General features: G+C 40.7%; 1 protein-coding gene across 2 annotated transcripts in view; it reads left to right on the top strand.

The window, feature by feature from the left end:
* Positions 1-354: 354 nt before the first annotated feature.
* Positions 355-19292, top strand: part of NCAN (neurocan) — a 316793-nt gene continuing 297855 nt past the window's right edge. For both annotated transcript variants that reach the window (XM_068234189.1, XM_068234188.1), the window contains exon 1: positions 355-758. In XM_068234189.1, the coding sequence (XP_068090290.1) occupies positions 736-758 (23 nt within the window). In that variant the 5' untranslated portion in view covers positions 355-735. The remainder of the gene's footprint in view (positions 759-19292) is intronic.

Raw genomic sequence — 19292 nt, 5'->3', positions numbered from 1 at the left:
CACTTTAATTAGTGCTATTGTTTAGTTTGTATGCTCTGTCACATATGCATATCATTAAATCTGCACATGCCTTTTGAGCCAATATAAAAAAAAAAGTTAATCCAGCCTGTCATTTTTTTCTGAGCTTTTAAAAAGCAAGCTAAGACTTTAATATAAGCAGGAATAGTGATTATAATATAAGCAGGAATAGTGATTATATCTCACAATGGTAACAAACCACCCCCCTGCAGTGCAGCACCTAGTCTGAGCACCGGCCTCGATAATAAAGGGTGCAGATAAATCCCCACGCATGCTCACAGCAGACTATCTTCCCTGTCTCTCCCCCATCTCCTCTAAAACACTGTGGAGAGAGCAGCAGCTCTCCCTCTCGCATCCTATTGATCCCTGATGGGATGGTCTCTGACAGAAGAAGGGGATGCCCAGGGGTCCTGTGTGTGCAGCCCTTAACCTTCCACTCCCCCTCCCTCCCTGGTGTGCAGATGTGAAAGAATACTGAGCATGCAGGGAAGCTACATGCCTGTTTAATGCACACACCCCTTCTAGGAACCGGCTCTCCTGCAGCATCCCTCTTCTCTGCTGGTACCCTAACAGCTCTGGATGCCGGACTTGCCTTTTGCCTTGTTTCCCCGTTACAGCTACCTCTTCCCATTACTGCCCAGAGTTCCGTCTCCCATCTCGCTCACAGCAGATGCATATTGGGAAGGATTGTCAATGCATTCCTGAAGACTTTACAACATGGATCTACAAAGTAAAAGCAGGTAATTATTCAGCTTTATTCACTCCTTTCTGTGATCCCTGCCTTTATTAACTGACACCTTCTGCACACACAAGACCCTTATTTATACAGGATTACTAGGTGCTAAGTGCTTTCAATTGTCCTTACAAAATCCCCCTTGCTTTCCACTAATGCACTACCTTAGCAAATATGTCTTAATAGGATTTTTGATGTGCAGTGCCATTTCATTCATGCAATGAATTTTAGATAACGTTCTGTTTTAAATAAGCACTGTGGATGTAATACGATTATCATCATAATTATTATTGTTCAGTGGAAGGGGATTTATTAAAACTTAATATCTCAATCTTGTTTTTTCCAGAGGCAGTGAAATATTTAACTACCAACATAAAAATAACATTTTCCACCCATATCGTAAATCTGATTTGCACAGATTCAGACTATTACAATTTTCTTTTTTTTTTACACAGAATACTAATTAGTGCAAATGAACACATCCATCATCATTTTTATATGTGAGCTTCATTAAACGTGGAATGAATCATACATGCCACACAATTGCACTGCTTCTTAAAGCCTATATACCAACTCAGTTTTCTCTGATGTAATTGCTTTAATGTGTTGTTATTACATCTGTGCCAGCTTAATTGGAGATAACTTTTATGGTTTGGTAAAGCAGTTTTTTTCTGCTTGCATGATTTTCCCCCCCAAAGTAAATAAACGTATGTCGGGGGAGGGGGGGCATATCTGAAAACAAAGGGGTTATTCAATAAGTGTTGTATATATTTTACCCCCCCCCCCCCCCCAAAAAAAAAAAAAACATGTTGTTGGAATATTGATATGATGTTTGTAGTAGGCGACACTGCCCTGGGAAATGTCTATAGAATACTGAATGACTTCAGAGTCATCAAGGCAAAATGTACATAGATACATGTCATTTTTATGTACCTAGGGGGCTGGAGAGAAATCCATTGTGACAACAGAAAACCAATATAATTGGCATTTGTCACTCTATCTTTTCTTCATGTGGAGCAGGTGGGCCATTAGATTCCATTTGGCAGTCCTGTTGAAATTAATAGGGGGTGAGAAGAATGGAACGTGCACCAGTGGAGTGTGCCTCGTAATCCATGGACACAGGAATTAGTCATTCCTCCTGCCCTCCCGCTGCAAGATCACAGCAGCTAAACACTCTGCTACTGCTATACTTCAGCAGCATTATTCATGCCATCTACCCATCATATGCCTACCTGCCTACCTGTCTGCCTACCTACCTACACATAGAGAAATAGGCTGTCTCTGTGTCTCTGTATGTATTGGCACACAGACTGATTGTCTATGTACAGAATAGATAGATAGATAGATGATAGATAGATAGATAGATAGATAGATAGATAGATAGATACACCGGCTATCTAAAGTATCTATATTTACATGGACAAAGAGACTGATAATAGCTGTATCCATAATATACAGGTAGGTAGGTAGGTAGATAGATAGATAGATAGATAGATAGATAGATAGATAGATAGATAGATAGACAGATAGATAGATAGACTACCTGTCTTTCTATGTATATGTATATCCAGATTGATTATCTATTTACGGAGCTAAAGATAGTTTGACAGAAAGATAGATGGATAGAGATAGATAGATAGATAGATAGATAGATAGTAGATTAGACAATCTGTCTATGTGTCTGTATATGTATAGACAGACTGATTATCTATCTATGAATCTATAGGTGGTTAGATGGAAAGATAGATAGTTAGATAGATAGATAGATAGATAGATAGATAGATAGATAGATACGCCGGCTATCTAAAGTATCTATATTTACATGGATAAAGAGACTGATAATAGCTGTATCCATAATATACAGGTAGGTAGGTAGGTAGATAGAAAGATAGATAGACAGATAGATAGATAGACTACCTGTCTTTCTATGTATATGTATATCCAGATTGATTATCTATCTACGGAGCTAAAGATAGTTTGACAGAAAGATAGATGGATAGAGATAGATAGATAGATAGATAGATAGATAGATAGATAGTAGATTAGACAATCTGTCTATGTGTCTGTATATGTATAGACAGACTGATTATCTATCTACGAATCTATAGGTGGTTAGATGGAAAGATAGATAGTTAGATAGATAGATAGATAGATAGATGAAAAGATACAGTAGATAATTTGATAGACAGAATATTCGTTTTTCTATGTATTTGTAAATGTATAGACAGACTAATTATCTATCGATAGATAGATTAAACATATACATAGATTGATTTTCTGTCTATAGACAGGTGGTTAATGCAACCACATCTACATAGATATATAGACTGTTCGTCTAAATATCTATATACAAATAACACAGTCAGGTTTATTATTTATGTGTCTATATACAAAAAAGAATTGACAAAAAGTTAGATAAATAGACAGAGATCTACAGAGACATATGTTTTGTGTTTATAGATTAATAGGTAAACTTATTATTTATGTATGTACTATGTATACAAAAGATTTTGTATGAGGACGGTATCATTTATTGGGTAACACAACTGGTTAAAAGAGCAAGCTTTCAATATACTGTATCATCCATACCTTCTTCAGTCTCCCATACTGACTATACAGATAGATAGTCTATGTATCTATTGATGATAGGTATATAGAATTTTAGGATAATTTATGTATAAAATAAAAGGGTATATAGAATTTTAGGATAATGTATGTATAAAACAATAAGAATAGTCATTATTAGGATAGTGTTTTAGCATTCCAGTAACAGAATACTGGAGATGCTGTACCTTAGTATTGTAGGACTTCTTTCTGCCTCAGAGACCAGCTAGTGAAAAGTTGGCATGTGCAGAAAGTTGGTTGCTGTACAAGACCCCCTGGAAAATTTTCAATATGGCCAAATTTGCTTCTTGGCCGCACTTCCCATTTATCTTAAACATGTGATAAACAACACTGTGGGGATTAAGTGAGTTGAACACAGCACATTACTGTATAATAGGCAACCCATAAATCCAGAGAGAGAGGTCACTCAGGAGGGGATAGCAGTATGAATAATGCATGCTGCAGGCTATTGCTGGTCCTGAACCTGAATAGCAGCACTCTCTATGTTTTATTTAACAAGATGGTGTGTAGAACAAGTAATCTGTGGTAACCAATCAGACGCAGGCTTTTAGTAATGTATTATAATGAGGCTATTGAATGTTGACTTCTCACTGGCTGCCATGATATACTACAGATTTCCCACTTCTCTGTTCATTGAGAGAGTGGTTTGCCTTAATTTTCTGAGATTTTGTGCTGGAAAACTTGTTTTAAATAAACACAATCTCTTGATCTCATAAAGAGTATGTGTTTTCAGGATTAAGAAATGCATTTTGGCTTTTCATATGTTAACACGGTTGTCATTTATATATTTCACAATCTGAAACTGGTCTCCAGCCAAGTAGCCATAAACATGGCTGAGATACAGAGGTTTGTCATTAAGTCTGGCTGGCATTCGACCAACTCTGTTAAAGTTTGCAAAGCCACTGTTCCAAATTTGCAGCTTTGTGCGTCACTTGCTCACTCACTGACCAATCAGCCAACACCACCACACTGCTCCTTCCCTGTCTAATGACCAAGCAGGTTACACAGTACGCTGTAAAGCTTGAAGAGGGTGTTACCTGACAAGCTGTGGAGCCTGGCCGAGGCATCTGAAGTGCAACACTGACTGGCCATAATAACAAATTGTTTGGCAAGCGGAAAAAGTCACACATATGCATTTCAATTATGTATTTATGTGTTTGTCTGGATTCCCCTCAAATGGCCGTAAAGCACACAAACTGGCTAACTAAACAGGGTAAAGGAATGTTTCTATTTGGCATGAGAATTTTACTTTTGTGATTTTGGTCACGATGATGATATAGAATTTTGTTGCCTGCTATTTTGGTATCTACATTTTCACACACAATAAAGTAAATCTATTATCATTGAATGAATTAGCTTGTTGGAAATACAATGTGATGCATGTTTGTGATTATTGTCCAGCTCCTTTGCTTCCCTAATACTACCCCACCAACCTATCCTAACACTAAGTACTCATGCAACCTTTCCCTAAACCTACCCTTAACCCACCTCAATGTACCTAACACTAACCTCAGTACTATACTTACTCCTACCCCCACTAAAGTGGACCTGAACTCTTGCACAGGACACAAGGAAAGCTGGACACCCTGTATGCATTTAGAGAGTTTAGCTTGTCTGACTTCCCTCATTTGTGACTAATCACAAGTGAAATTTGATCTATCATCTGTGTCAGCGCAGAAATGTATCAGTACACAGCTAATATGTAAACACGGGACGATAACCCTTTGTCTGCTTCCATGAAAGCAGGAAGTAGACACACTGAAGAGTTATTGCAGGAGTTCTGTAAGCTGTAACAAAGAAATTATTTTCTGTAAAGGTTATTATACTGTTGCTTATCTTTGAAAGCAGAGAGGAAGTTCTGAGTTCAGGTCCGCTTTAACCTTGAACTTCATCGAAAGTAGCCCATGCCCAAAATATCCTTTGCCAAGAAGTACGGTGCTCAAACCACTATACCCAAATCTCATTTATTACCCGGAATAACAATGAAGCAATTTGGAGATGCTTATGTTAAAAGCTCACAGCCAAATGTTCTTGTTAGTTTGCAACAGTATGGCGCAGCACTCTCTTCATGCATACCTTCACATACATATGTAAACAGGCGGCATAAATTAACTTCAGCCTGGAGAACATGTCATGCACTGTCAGCATTCTAATTGACAGTGCTGAGTGGATACACATATATCTTTCAAACTCATCAACGAACACTGGAAGTCATAATTTAAAATCATAAACTTCTGGCACACATAGAACATTGAGACAATAATTGGATCTTGTTAAAACCTGGAGGAGCTAAAAGCTCTAAGATAGAGAGAGTCACAGGAATTCACAAATAGGACTGGACTGAAATGCTGGAACAGAGTCTGGCTCTGCACACCCACCCACATAGCCCACCAGAAGAAATTCTCCCCTATCAACCATGTTTGCATTACTACACTAAATCAACTACCTGTTAGTCTTGATCTAGGGAAGATAAGCAGTATTGTAAGCTCTGTATACATCTTATGCTGGGAATACACGGCTCGATCATTAAGATGGCTCGATAGATAATTTCCGACAGGTCCAATCACCATTTGATCGTTTTGCCGCTCGATTTATCATTGAAGTGAATTGAAAAAAGATAAGAAAAACGAGCAGAAGATAAGAGAATCGAGCGGGCAAAACAATCGGGCTCAGAATCGAGTGCCGGAATCGACCCGTGTATTCCCAGCATTAGACAGTTGTTGACTGAAATGATCTTCCTTGATCACTTCAGCTGTAAGCATGTTAATGGTAAATGTACAGATCTGTTATCTAAAGAAGATCAGACTGGAAGTGGGAAAGAATAGCTCTCAGCCATGGAGTTTTCAGCTTTGTGTACTATAGGAGGTGGCCAAGGGTTGGGGACACCTGTATACACAATATACTGTCCCTAGAAATGATCATGAATGATTGATTCAGGCAACACAATTCTGTTATGTGGTCTCTATAGTTTTGGTGTTCACATTTGAAAAAAACGTTCAGAATTCATCCGAAACACCCCACTTTCGCACTAAACCTGCTGACGGTGTCAGGAGGAGTTCAGCAGTGGCTGGATAGTGTAATGGTTAAGGGCTCTGCCTCTGACACAGGAGACCTGGGTTCAAATCTCGGCTCTGCCTGTTCAGTAAGCCAGCACCTATTTCAGTAAGGAGTTTCTTGGGCAAGTCTCCTTAACACTGCTACTGCCTACTGAGTGCGCTCTAGTGGCTGCCTCGCAAGCGCTTTGAGTCCGACAGGAGAAAGGCGCTATACAAATACTGCCATTATTATTATTATTATTACTTGTACTTCATGTTTCACATAACTCCATACTTCCTCCTTCCAAACCTGAAAGCAGAAAGTATTGGAGTCATGTGAAATGCACCATGAAGTGCAAGTAAGTGAATGTCACTGACCCTATCCGCAGGTTCAGTGCTGAATGGTGCTGAAGTGTGGAGTACAAATGATTTAATGATGCATCAAATTCAAACACCAACACTAGTTATGGACAGCAATATCACAGTGCTGTTTAGACTGGTTACAGTGCTGTTTAAACTGGTTACAGTGCTGTTTACACTGGTTACAGTGCTGTTTAGGCTGTGCTGTTTAGACTGGTTAGTCAGTGCTGTTTAAACTGGTTACAATGCTATTTTATCATTGTGCCCCAGCTTCACAGTGCCCACTCCCCAGCAGTGTTCTGCAGTTTCACAGTACACACACATTACACCGCACACAACACAAGTCACACTACACAGTATTCACATGTTACAATGCATACAGTGATATACAATTAATAAAAGTTATGGCTGCTTGGCATTGTACGTATGACCAACACAATTTAATTACTACATAAAAAAACTACACAGAGGCCAAAAACAGTTGAAATTGTAAAGGGCGCATACAAACAAATAACACATACTTGCCCAGTCTCAAACTATTCTGAAGCAAGTGCTGTTGAGCAATGCTTATATAGGGAAACAGCTGACAAATGTTAACATTACGCATGTAAACTTCTATGCGCTTAAATGAATGCGCGCGATAAGTTTTAATGCGCATAAAGTTTTACGTGCACAATAACATGCATTATTCATGTAAGCGCTATAGCGCTATTCAATAGCACTGTTTAGTGAATCAACCCCATGGTGTGGTGTGATTTGTGTGCGGCAGAAGAGCCTACCACAGCGCACCGCACCATTGCATGCAGATTTGTCCCTGCGGCAGATAGTGCCAACAGGGAAATTTGCATGCGTCTGACGTCTCTTGCGTCTGTACCCTCAGTCATGTGCATGCTTCCAGACAGGAAATGCATCACGCGACTTCACCAGTATGCACATGCTCGCTGCACCACTATCGCAACAATCTATAAAATATAACATTGTTGCAGTGCTATTGACTGCAATACAATTGTGCACTGAGTAGTACCACTTGTACCACACAACGACACACTGCACACACTACAACCCACTGCAGCCTCTGCATCGATCAAAGCACTTCCACTGTGAGTACTGTACTCCCATTGACAATGATGGCCACTGTGACAGGGAAGAGGCAGGGGAGAGTACTGCAATGTGCAAGTGTGCAAGTAGCCCAAGTCATACTCAGGGATGACTTAGAAGATTTCCTTATAGTTGTCATAAGACGTAACACCAGCAGAAATGTCAAAATGCATAAGGTGAAAATAAACTTTACATTGAGCCAGATAAGCATGAATGCTTGGGCCAGCTGAAAATCCACAATTCTGTTCATAAATAGGAGATTGGTTGAGAGTTTGGGCAAAAGGCTGACAGTGTTTACTGTAATACGGGTAGCAATTGGCGTATTCCAACTCTGCTAACTGAAAAAAAATCATAATCACAGACAGTAGTATAATAGGATTACAGTTAGCTCTACTTTTGTGAAGAATAAAACAGTTCCCTTCAGGGTACTGTATACATTGCAGTTTGTCTTTTGTTGTAGAGATTATGAGACAGATGATCGCAGTGATAGCTAAGTTCAGAGGAAGTGTGAAGAGGTTGCATCTGCACATTAGCAACACAGGCCTGTGAAACAAGAAGACAGCTTTCTGGCACATAGTTGCTCTGGATGTTTTCATAGATCCACCAGATATGTTATAAAACCTCTGGGAGAGCTAAGGCCATCACTGTGTATTACATGTCATTATTTCCATTATCACAGGTGACACTTCAGTCACAGGAAAGGCTGTAAGGGTATGTATGTTTGAGCAAAGTTTTGGAAACACTAGCTTAGCCAATCTGAAAATACACATACAGGAGCACCAGAGGATGCAATACACAGTAAAGACCCAATGATGATAATGAGTGACCACCTCAGCCTATAATCCAGCGTGTACAACAGCCCCCGACCTCCGACCACCAGGTGGATCAACTCACCTGAGACGGCTGATAGCTCTGTTCTATTCGCTCGCCCCTCCCACAGTGTGACATTAGATCGCCACCGCTCTGTCATCCCTCCGTCCCCCCGGCATTACAACAGAATACAAACAGTATACATAGTTACAATGTAAGCTAACTATGCATCTGTACAGCGTTGGTCCAGCGATGTCGCCCGAGGGATTGAGTCCCGATCCCCTTCAGGAGACATCATTGGAAAGTGAGTTCAGCTTTGAGGCTGAGCAGCCACTTCTGCGATTCCTGTCCATTTCCCTGAATGCAAAGATGGGAAACTGCAGCCTATTGAAATCAATAATCTGCTGCTTCCGAATTTGCATGCTAGGGGACGAATTGAACGGTTAGCACCATTTACCGGTAATTGCATCACGCATGCAAATCCCCATAGCTGTGCATGGCATGACTAGAGTGATTCAAATGCGTTCTCACATTACAACAAGTTCCGGCACTGCATCTTGAAGACTCATACAAGCACTAGCGGAAACTCAGCCTAATAAGTTTGCAGAACCAACACTGGGGACTTGTTGAGCCCTCAGTGTTGGTTTATACATCTGTAGTCTATTTTTTGTTTGGTATATGATATTGTAAACAATAGGCATACAGTAATATATAGATATTTAGCATGATTGTAAACAGCAAGGGGGTTATATGTACATGTGGTTTATTTTTGCTTTTAAATGTTTTTATGCTTGAATTATTAATGGGTCAGGCAGATTATTAGATTATTACTATTTTGGATTAAATGGAATAAAGATCTTTTGTACATTTATCTATACCATGTCCTTGAGTGGTGCTGTTTTTTAAGGTTTCTCCTTCTCTACAAATCTGACACATCTACAAATTTGTACATCGCATGCACATTTCCACTGACTTTCATTACCTGCTGAAACGTTTTGTGCATGAAAATTTGCATACGAATGTGAATTTTGATGCAAAAAAGCACCTGTGAAAAGAGGTTGAGTTTTTCACAATGATAAGAGTGAACCCTGCCTGAATGTAAACTTCCTTCAGAATCTAATATATACATATACATATACAGTATCCAATACTTATTTTCAGCGATTTGTTTCTGCATCTGTTTTGTTTAGTGATTGTAAGATAATATAAGAAGCCACCAAATATAACTTTCTGGAGCCTATTTACTAAAGGAAATCTGCAGCGAATAACAGCAATACGATTTTAAATTCTCTTAATCTAATCATGTGGAGAGACAAGCCACTTTTACATGCTATGGGTTTGGATGCTTGATGTGAACAATGATGTGCTCTAATTCATCAGAGATCAGATTTTCTTGACAGGTTATTAACTAAAGCCCCTTTCCCAATGCATGCCTTTCAATACCATTATCTGCATGCATGCACACAGGAAAATGATTGTGTTCTTCCAGTGCATTTTGTGTTTGAGGGCCCTTTCACTGCGTCAGTTACATTGTGATCAGATTGCAAAGCAATGTAGCTGAAAAGTCGCACAGTGCATTACTGCTGCAGTGCGATTATACAGGGATGCATTCAGTACAATGAAAGAATGTCTCACTGCCACTGTAAACACATGTGTTACCTGGTTAACGCACATTGTGCTATGCATTATTGCGTCGTAACCTGCTGCACCGCTCTTCATCTGTAAAGCCCCATAGGAATATCATTTGATTTCGTTGTGATGCAACGGATATTGTTCATTGCGATGCAATGGTCCAGGCATGGAAGAGCCTTTGAAGCGGGAAAGGGCCATAAAGCATTTTAGCGTTTGTGTTCTGTGATTAAAGCAAACCTGATGCAAAATAAAAACAACTAATGATATAATGAATTGTATGTGCAATACGGTTAATGAATAGAACATTAGTAGAAGAGAAAAGAGTCTCATATTTTTATTTTTAGTTATATAGCTCCTTTTTATAATATTGCATCATTCTGTCGCATCCACAGTTTTAAAACCACACTTTTTTAAGGTATAAAACAAAGCAGAAATAATGACCCTTTGAACTTCCCTGCAGTAAAACCTTATCTCAAGCTGTCTCTTACTGTTTCTTGGCTGTTTAAATGCTTCAGAAAATTGGACTGTATTCAGCTGGACTGTATTCAACCCAATTTGGGTCGGTTAGCTCACAGAAGCTCTTTTACATATATAATAACTACACATACAAATTATTATATCATAGGTTTATTTTTGCTTCAGGTCTGCTTTAAAGGGGAACTGAAGTAAGAGGTATACGGAGGCTGCCATATTTATTTCCTTTTAATCAATACCAGTTGCCTGGCAGCCCTGCTGGTCTATTAAGGTGGCCACTAACGGTCCAATTTCTAGTGAAAAATCGTTCGAGCGATCAGAAATTCTGATCAGATTGGTTGTAAATAATCTCCATTGGTGGACACAATCGATTATGAACGAGTAAAAAAAATGTCGTCCGAATGAATTTTCGCTGAACCAAAATTTGGATTTTCTTGTTGGTTGTGATAGATAGGAAGCAAAGATTGGTTCGTTGATGGTGTAGTGAACGATGTATTACAATATTTAACTTCCGATCAGAATTTCTGATTGCTCGAACGATTTTTCGCTAGAAATTGGTGGCCAGCTTTACTCTGCAGTCGTATCTCAATAACACCAGAAACAAGCATGCAGCTAGTCTTGTCAGATCTAAATTTAAAGTCTGAAACACTTGATCTGCTGCATGCTTGTTCAGGGGCTGTGGCTAATAGTATTAGAGGCAGAGGATCAGCAGGGCTGCCAGGCAACTGGTATTGATTAAAAGGAAATAAATATGGCAGCCTCCATATACCTCTTACTTCAGTTCCCCTTTAATATCCACTAGACAAAACAAACATTTGCCTTCTTAAAACACAAGATATCTACGATTATTCAGGTTGGAGTGAGCATATTAGGTCTTCCACATTGCATCACTGCTGAATTAGCAAAGTGTCCCTTTGTTGTCCCTAAAAAAGCCAAACACCTCCAAAACTGAAGGAATGCAATGATGTGTCATTCTGGGGCGCCTGATATTTTACATTTTTTATTTTAACATTTTTCGTGCAGTGCAATCACCGCACCGCACCACGGCCGGTGTGTGTGTATGGGGTAGGGTTTGGTGTTTGCAGTGTTACCTAGGTAGTTTGTGCGGTTGGGGGGTTAGTTCTAGGCATTAGGCAGGCAGTGTGTGCAGATGGGGAGGGGGTTCGTTTTAGGCATGGGGGTGGTTAGGGTTAGCTGGCAGGGGCAGGGTTCTGTGTGAAAGTAGGGTTAGGTATGGCCACAGTAAAATGTTGGGATTTAACCCCCTCCCGACCGCCTAACGCCCATTGGTGGTGGGAGGGTCGCAGCTACAGGAACGCCTAATGCCGATTGTCATCAGGCCCTGTAGGCAGAGATTAGCGCGGATGCACACGCATCCCGGGTTAGTTACGGAGCTCAGATCCGTAAACAGGCTGTCAGCCGCAATCAGAGCTGTCGGGCTGTTAGGAGAAATAAAACCAATATTTTTTTTTGTACAGTGCTGCAATCTAGCACAGCGCTGTATTGGAGACAGCTCTGCCACTTGGCTGTCCCCTGGAGTGGCTCACAATCGGATCCCTCTCATAGGATGATGCCTATGAGAGTAGATCCTAGTGCTGGATCTGGGAGGGAGGGAGGGAGGGAGGGAGGGAAATTAAAAAAAACCAACATAATTTAATTAAAAAAATACATTTTAAATTAATAACAAAACAAACAAACATTGCAGCAGCAATTAGATCCCACCAACAGACAGAGCAGAAAAGGATGTAAGATTCATTTGGCTGCTAAGTTGTATGGCCAAGCAGTAAACTGTTAAAGCTGCAGTGTGCTGAATTGTAAAAAATATCTTGGTCACTAGGGGGTTTAAGCCTGTGGTCCTCAAGGTTAAAATCAATATTTTACATTCTTATAGTAAGATATTGGTATTTAATGATATTTTACTATTGGCCCTAACTACGCGTTCAAATTTCCAGATGCCCCTTAATTGTTGTACGTGTTAATTGTACAGAGCCACAATAATCCAACATGCATACAAATCGTTTCAGATTGGTTGATCCTCATCAGTACATACCATGGATTAATGTGGCTCTATGGGGGAGGACTTGAAACACCCAGAGTTACAGATTGCCCAGCAAGCGCATGGTCAACCAGAACTCCTAGGAGTGTGTAAGGGGCTAAAAAGGACCTGACACACCACTGCATTCCACCAGGGAATCTATTGTAAATAAGCTGAACCACAGTGTTGCGGTACTGTGGGCCGTCAATGTACAGATCTACAACGCTCCTGCCTGACCTGATAAGTTTTAGGCCTCTTTCCCACCAAGACGTTGCGTTTTAGGGGACGTTTAAGTCGCATAATGCAACGCGTGGTGGTGTTGAAGTTGGACGTCAGATTGAGCTGCGTTATGTGGCTCTCAAAGCAGCCGCTCCAAGATAGTGATGGGAAGTCCAGATCTTTTTAAGGACAACACTACAGTCCCACCACGAGTCACCACAGTGCAGTGAATATTAATTAGCCATGTGGCTGGCCGCAGAGGAGGAGGGGAGACCTCCTCCTCCAACATTACTGAGCATGTGCAAACAGTCTAACGGTGCTTAGCCAAGTATAACGTACAGCATGCAGCACTTTGTTTAAATGTGCTGCGTTACAATGTAACACAACATGTGCACTATGAACAAGCACATTGATTTTACAGTGCTGTGAGTTAGGCTGCGTTACTGGCTGCTGTAACGTGGGACTTTAACGTCCCACTGTGAAACCAGCCTTAGGTATAAATTCAATCAATAATACATTTTGGGGGAATTCATTTCCAGCAGATTCTATGAAAGCAGGCCTGGATTTATCTCCCAGGAGTCTATAGGTGCAGATGTCCTGCCACCTTAGACTTCGCCCTCCATGAAACTACAACCCCCACCAAACTGCACCACAGGTGTGCTGGCTGTTCCAGATGTCACTTATCCCTATATAGGTAGCTACAGGTGCCCCTTAGTATTAGGTAGCCAGAAGAACTCTCAATATTAAGTAGCTAGAGGTGCCCCCGAGTATTAGGTAGCTAGAGGAACCTCAGTTTTAAGTAACTAGAGGTGCTCCTGACTGAAGGGAGATCTGGTCAGTGGAATGCCAAGAGCAGGGTGTGTAACCTCTCATTCCCGCTCTCATCAGGACTCTGCATAGGGAAGGAATCACTTGAGGAGGGGAGTAGGCCGCCTTTCCATCATCAGGTGCCTGTAGGCACATGCCTACAGTGCCTTATGTAAATCCAACCGTAAATGAAAGTGATTGAATCTGCTGGAAATCGAATGGGAATATTCATGACGGGTCCATACGCACATCCACTTTTGATTGACCAATTTTACCACTTCTGTGAGATATGAGGGTCAACAGATTTTGGATACTATGAACTGATTGTGTAGGTAAGCTCTCTCACTACATGGAAGTGGTAACATTGGCCGGTGATTTGCCAATCAAAATTAGATGTGTGTACCAGGCTTTAGGAACTAACAGGATTTATTCTTTGTGTGCTATTGTGTAATATGCCAGTGCTGTAAATGAATACAATCAATCAAATTAACAAATATTTTACAGAATTCAGAGATGGAATTAGCTGTGCAAGTGTTAAGTCTGGTGTGAATATTTAGTGAGAATGATAATAAATTACTAAAAAGTGGAGAAATAGGAGTCAATGATTGTAATTGTACCGAGAGTATGCCACACTGGGAAAGATAAGGATGGCAAGTAAACTCATGTCTAATTAATCAGAAAAAGGAGGGGAATTGCGATAGCAAGAGATTTATGACAACAATATCATCACAATCTGTTGCTGTTCAGGCGGTTTGGTGCACAGGACTATTCCTTGCGGAAAACCCGCGCACACTTGGAACCTGCTTCATACAGAATGACTGCTCAAGATTGTTTCAGCCTTCTTTCCCAAGTTTTTACAGAAATACCCTGATGCTTGCCAACAGCTCATTAGCAACCAGGCACTAGTCTGGATAACCATGCCAGATAGCCATTGTCATGTAGCAGTGACAGTGACCTCCCCTCTCTGCTCTCCATAGAGCAGAACACGCTGATCGGCAGAGAGCCAAATAGCATGTTTGTATGGGAAAGGGCATCCTTAATTTCCAGTGACTATTACTGCAAGTTTGTATGAGCCTGTAGGCAGTTAAAGGATACCCGAACTGAAATGTGACATAATGAGATAGACATGTGTATGTACAGTGCCTAGCACACAAATAACTATGCTGTTCCTGTTTTTCTTTCTCTGCCTGAAAGAGTTAAATATCAGGTATGTAAGTGGCTAACTCAGTCCTGACTCAGACAGGAAGTGATTACAGTGTGAGCCTCACTGATAAGAAATTCCAACTATAAAACACTTTCCTGGCAGAAAATGGCTTCTGAGAGCAAGAAAGAGGTAAAAAAGGGGAATTTCTTATCAGTGAGGGTCACACTGTAGTCACTACCTGTCTGAGTTAGGACTGAGTCAGCCACTTACATACCTGATATTTAACTCTTTCAGGCAGAGAAAGAAAAAAAGGAACACAGCATAGTTATTTGTGTGCTAGGCACTGTACATACACATGTCTATCTCATTATGTCACATTTCAGTTCGGGTATCCTTTAAGCAGGTTTGTACACTGATTTGTTATTTTTTTGTACAAAGTAAATTAGTGCTCTATTAATCACATTCAGCATCTGTTCATAATAGTATATGACATTTTTATTGTATACAAGTTGCTTGTTCATTTTCCAGTTAGTTACACTGACAATGCTGGTTTTTGTTTCTGAAGCTTGTGTGTAGCCTTATGGAAATTTTGCACATTGCAATGCTGAAAACAGATTGCCATCTAGCCTATTAAAACAGACCCAACTCTCTATATTTTTCATTTTCTCAGGAGTTATTATCTGCCATCTAAAGTAAAGTCATCTCTGCCCTTCTCTGTGGCTAAGAAGAATTTTACACACCGTTTTATTTTCTCTATGTGAATGTGCTGGAAGCCAAATTGCCTGCAAAGTTTCAGAATACTTTGCAAATATTGAAACCTGAGTAAATATTGCATAAAAGAGTGCATCCCCAGCCAAAGTCTCCGTGCAAATGTCTCATTCTTTGCCCCCAAGCTACACATGTATAATGCTAAATGAAGAAGATTTGGATAATTATCCTAACAATCATTCCTGAAACAAATAATTAATGCCTGACACTGCTTTCTGCAAGTTGGATTATAAAGTTCTGTAAATGAATACACTACCAGAATGCTAGAAGGGAGTGGTTCTAGATGTATGTTTGGCTTTTCAGGGACATAAGTCAATATTTTGCACATTCACTCAATGTTCTAAAGTGTTGCACCATGGGTTGCAAATACTTTTACTTTAAGGAAGGCAAGTTTGTATTTGGAATAGTTTTTTTTTTTCAAAAGGTGGCTTTTTGGTTACTCTTTGATTTCTACAAATAATCTTCCTAGTGGTTCTGGTTGTCCATGAGTTATATTTCATTTCAGTAATTGATAATTAAAATGTGTTGTTGTTCTTTTCTCGCTGTGGTTACAGTAGATTGAAACCTTTCTGACCACTGAGAACCCCTGCATTCACACACATGCTACTCACATCATCACACTGATCCAAGGGTTTGGGTGGCAGGGTGGCATAGGAATAGCAATTTTCCTTGCAGTGCTGGGTCCCTGTCCTGATTCAAAATCAGGGCTAGGCCTTTATCTGCATGGAGTTTGTATGTTCTCCCTGTGTTTGCATGGGTTTCCTTCACATCCAAAAAACATACAGATAGATTAAAAAGCCCTAAAAATGAGCCCACTAATGATACAATCTTGATTGTATAATTTAATAAAATATACGTAGTAGAAGAGTAAACAGGGTGAATAGAATTTGAATGAATACGTTAGGTACTTCATCATATGTCATAAAAGTGGTAAGATTGTACAATCAAGATTTTATCATTAGTGAGCATCTTTAGACTACAATTGGAACATAATGACTGTTTATGGTATGGGTTAGATTGTGAGCTCCTGTGAGGGAAAGCTAGTGAGTGACTTGACTATACACAGTATGTATATGTAACAGTACTGTAGAAGCCTTGTATGAATAAACATTAATAACAATTACATGCCAGCCCTGGAAACAACTTGCTGCTTCCAGAGACGCTTACCACCGCATCTCCGTGTCCCCCTGTGGGAGTGGAAGATGCTGGAAGCGTGGAAGATCGCCAGAAGATGTGAAATGCTTTTCTGCACGCTTGCAGAAAAGCATTTGACCGACATGTTGGCAGAAGCCCGTGTGAACCGGCCCTAACTCTGAGTTACCTTGGCTGTTGCTAGCAGTAGATTTTGAGGCCAGTTTTATGCATGGTTGGTGCACCTGCGGTGCGATGCCCCAACCCCCTCGCATCGCACCGCAACGTACAAAACGTCATTCATATGACCCTGCAACAGAGTGAGACGCCCCCCCCCCCCCACGCCCCTCGCCCAGTGACGTACTTCCTGCTGGATAGCAAGTACCTCACTGGGATTCCCGGGTTTCCCTTATGTATTCCAACATATTTCTATTTCCTGTATCGCCTATTGACTACTATTACTTCAGCTGCCACTGCATTGCCGTGGAAGTCCGGCGGTAACGCACTTTTGACTTTGCGGCAGTGCGGCAGCCAATTGGGCACTTTTGCCACAAAGAGACGCTTGCCTTGCATTGCCGTTGCGCTTCCCCGTGGTAAAACAGGGTGATGCAACGCGGATTTCCAAGTGTAAAAGGGGCCTCGGTAAATACAGGTGATATTTATTGTATGGCAAAGCCCACTTCCTAGTTCAGTGTTGGAGGCATTTGTGTCTTCCTGGCCACGGTTATCAAACCTTTCAGGGGCTCTGAAAATTGCTTTCAACTTCTTAAATTAAAAGTAGGTTGGCTGAAAAAAATGTAAGAAAGAACGGTGTTCATCCTAATAGGTTTAGATGAGCTGGAATTCATTATGTGGTATCTAACGGCATTCACTCTAACATGCTTTACTTATATTTTACATAAATTTTATATGCCTTTAAATATAGACTTTATATGCATTTATATGACAGATGTAACAGCTACAGAATGTGGAATGTCGGCTGCAGACAGAAATAGTTCTATTTAAGTTGATTAATATGGCTAATAAACGTGTTAAAATGTAAGTGTATTTAAACATATTAAAAATAAAATGGGCCTAAAATAGGTCTGTGATCAATAATGCAAATATTTTGCATTATTAATGATGGACCTGTGATGAGATACCAGGAGACAGCAGAAGCATGCTGTATATATGGATCTGTAGCTGACAGACTCCATACTCAGCACTCTGCATTCTTACAGCAGCTCTCACTGCCTCTGTCTGCCTGCCTGCTGTCACTAAGCCCCCACAAAGGCTCCACTCTCTCCATCGAACGTGCTACAATCAATTGCTCAAGTAACTCAAACCTTCCAGTCCAGGAACTCTGTGTTTCCACTACATGTGTTACTTTTTGAATTTAACTTTTTGCTCATAAAGCACATTAGATCTGATAGCATATGTTGATCAGTGGGGTGGGTCAGATCTGAAGGTGCCCATACGCTATGCAATTTTCCCGGGCAGATTCACACTGTGATCAAATCTGCCGATGATCAATGCCCTAACATGACTTCCTGCTAGAAATTGTGATAAAAATCATGCTGAAATCAATCTAAATTACATATCTATGCCCAGGACCAGTGGCGTAGCAATAGGGGATGCAGAGGGGTTGTGACCGCACCTGGGCCCTTGGACCAGAGAGGATCCCTAGGGGGATCAGGAAAAAAGGATGCAGGAGCCCTTCCGGAAAAAAGTCTGTAAAAGCCACGATTTGCGGCAAAGCAAGGAAATGTGGGCACATGGCGGTGCCCACTATTGGGCGCCTCCCAGCACAGAAACTTACCTTCTTTTACCTTCTTCGGCACCGAGAGGAACCTGATTAGAGGCAGGGGCACTAGATTTTGGCGGCTGATAGCATCGTGGGTACCAAGGGCTTGCGGAAATGCTTATTGCTGCATGGTATAGCAGGCACGAAGCGAGCGGTAAACATTCTGTAACATTACTGATATTTTACTATCGGAATCCAGCAGTAGAGTATCGCTAATTGTAGCGATATTCTACTAGCGGCAATCCCCTGCGCCCTTTTTTCCAGCCACCCTTTTTCACGTATAGTCCCTTGGGGGCCCTCCCTCAACCACAGTATTAGCTCTTCAATAATGCTATGCTGGTAATGACCTTTTATAAATATTCTTTGATAAGTAGTAATTATTAACACACTTTTCCCTTCCTCTGCTTGCATATCTCACACTGTGGCTATCCTTGGCAGGTTTTGTTGCACCATATCAATTGTTGTGTATAAAATGCTTGGGGGTCCCAATCTAAAACTTGCACTGGGGTCAAAAGCTCCTTAGCTACACCACTGCCCGAGGACTAGAGTCTGTGATAAACCCTTAGGTCTACCTCCAGCTAATACTGCTTCCATTGGGCTCATAACATACAGTATACAAT

This window comes from Hyperolius riggenbachi, chromosome 1, assembly GCF_040937935.1.
Source record: "Hyperolius riggenbachi isolate aHypRig1 chromosome 1, aHypRig1.pri, whole genome shotgun sequence".
NCBI classification, from domain to species: Eukaryota; Metazoa; Chordata; class Amphibia; order Anura; family Hyperoliidae; genus Hyperolius; species Hyperolius riggenbachi.
Note: the sequence above shows the minus strand (reverse complement) of the source record. Positions and strands in the feature narration are given on the sequence as shown.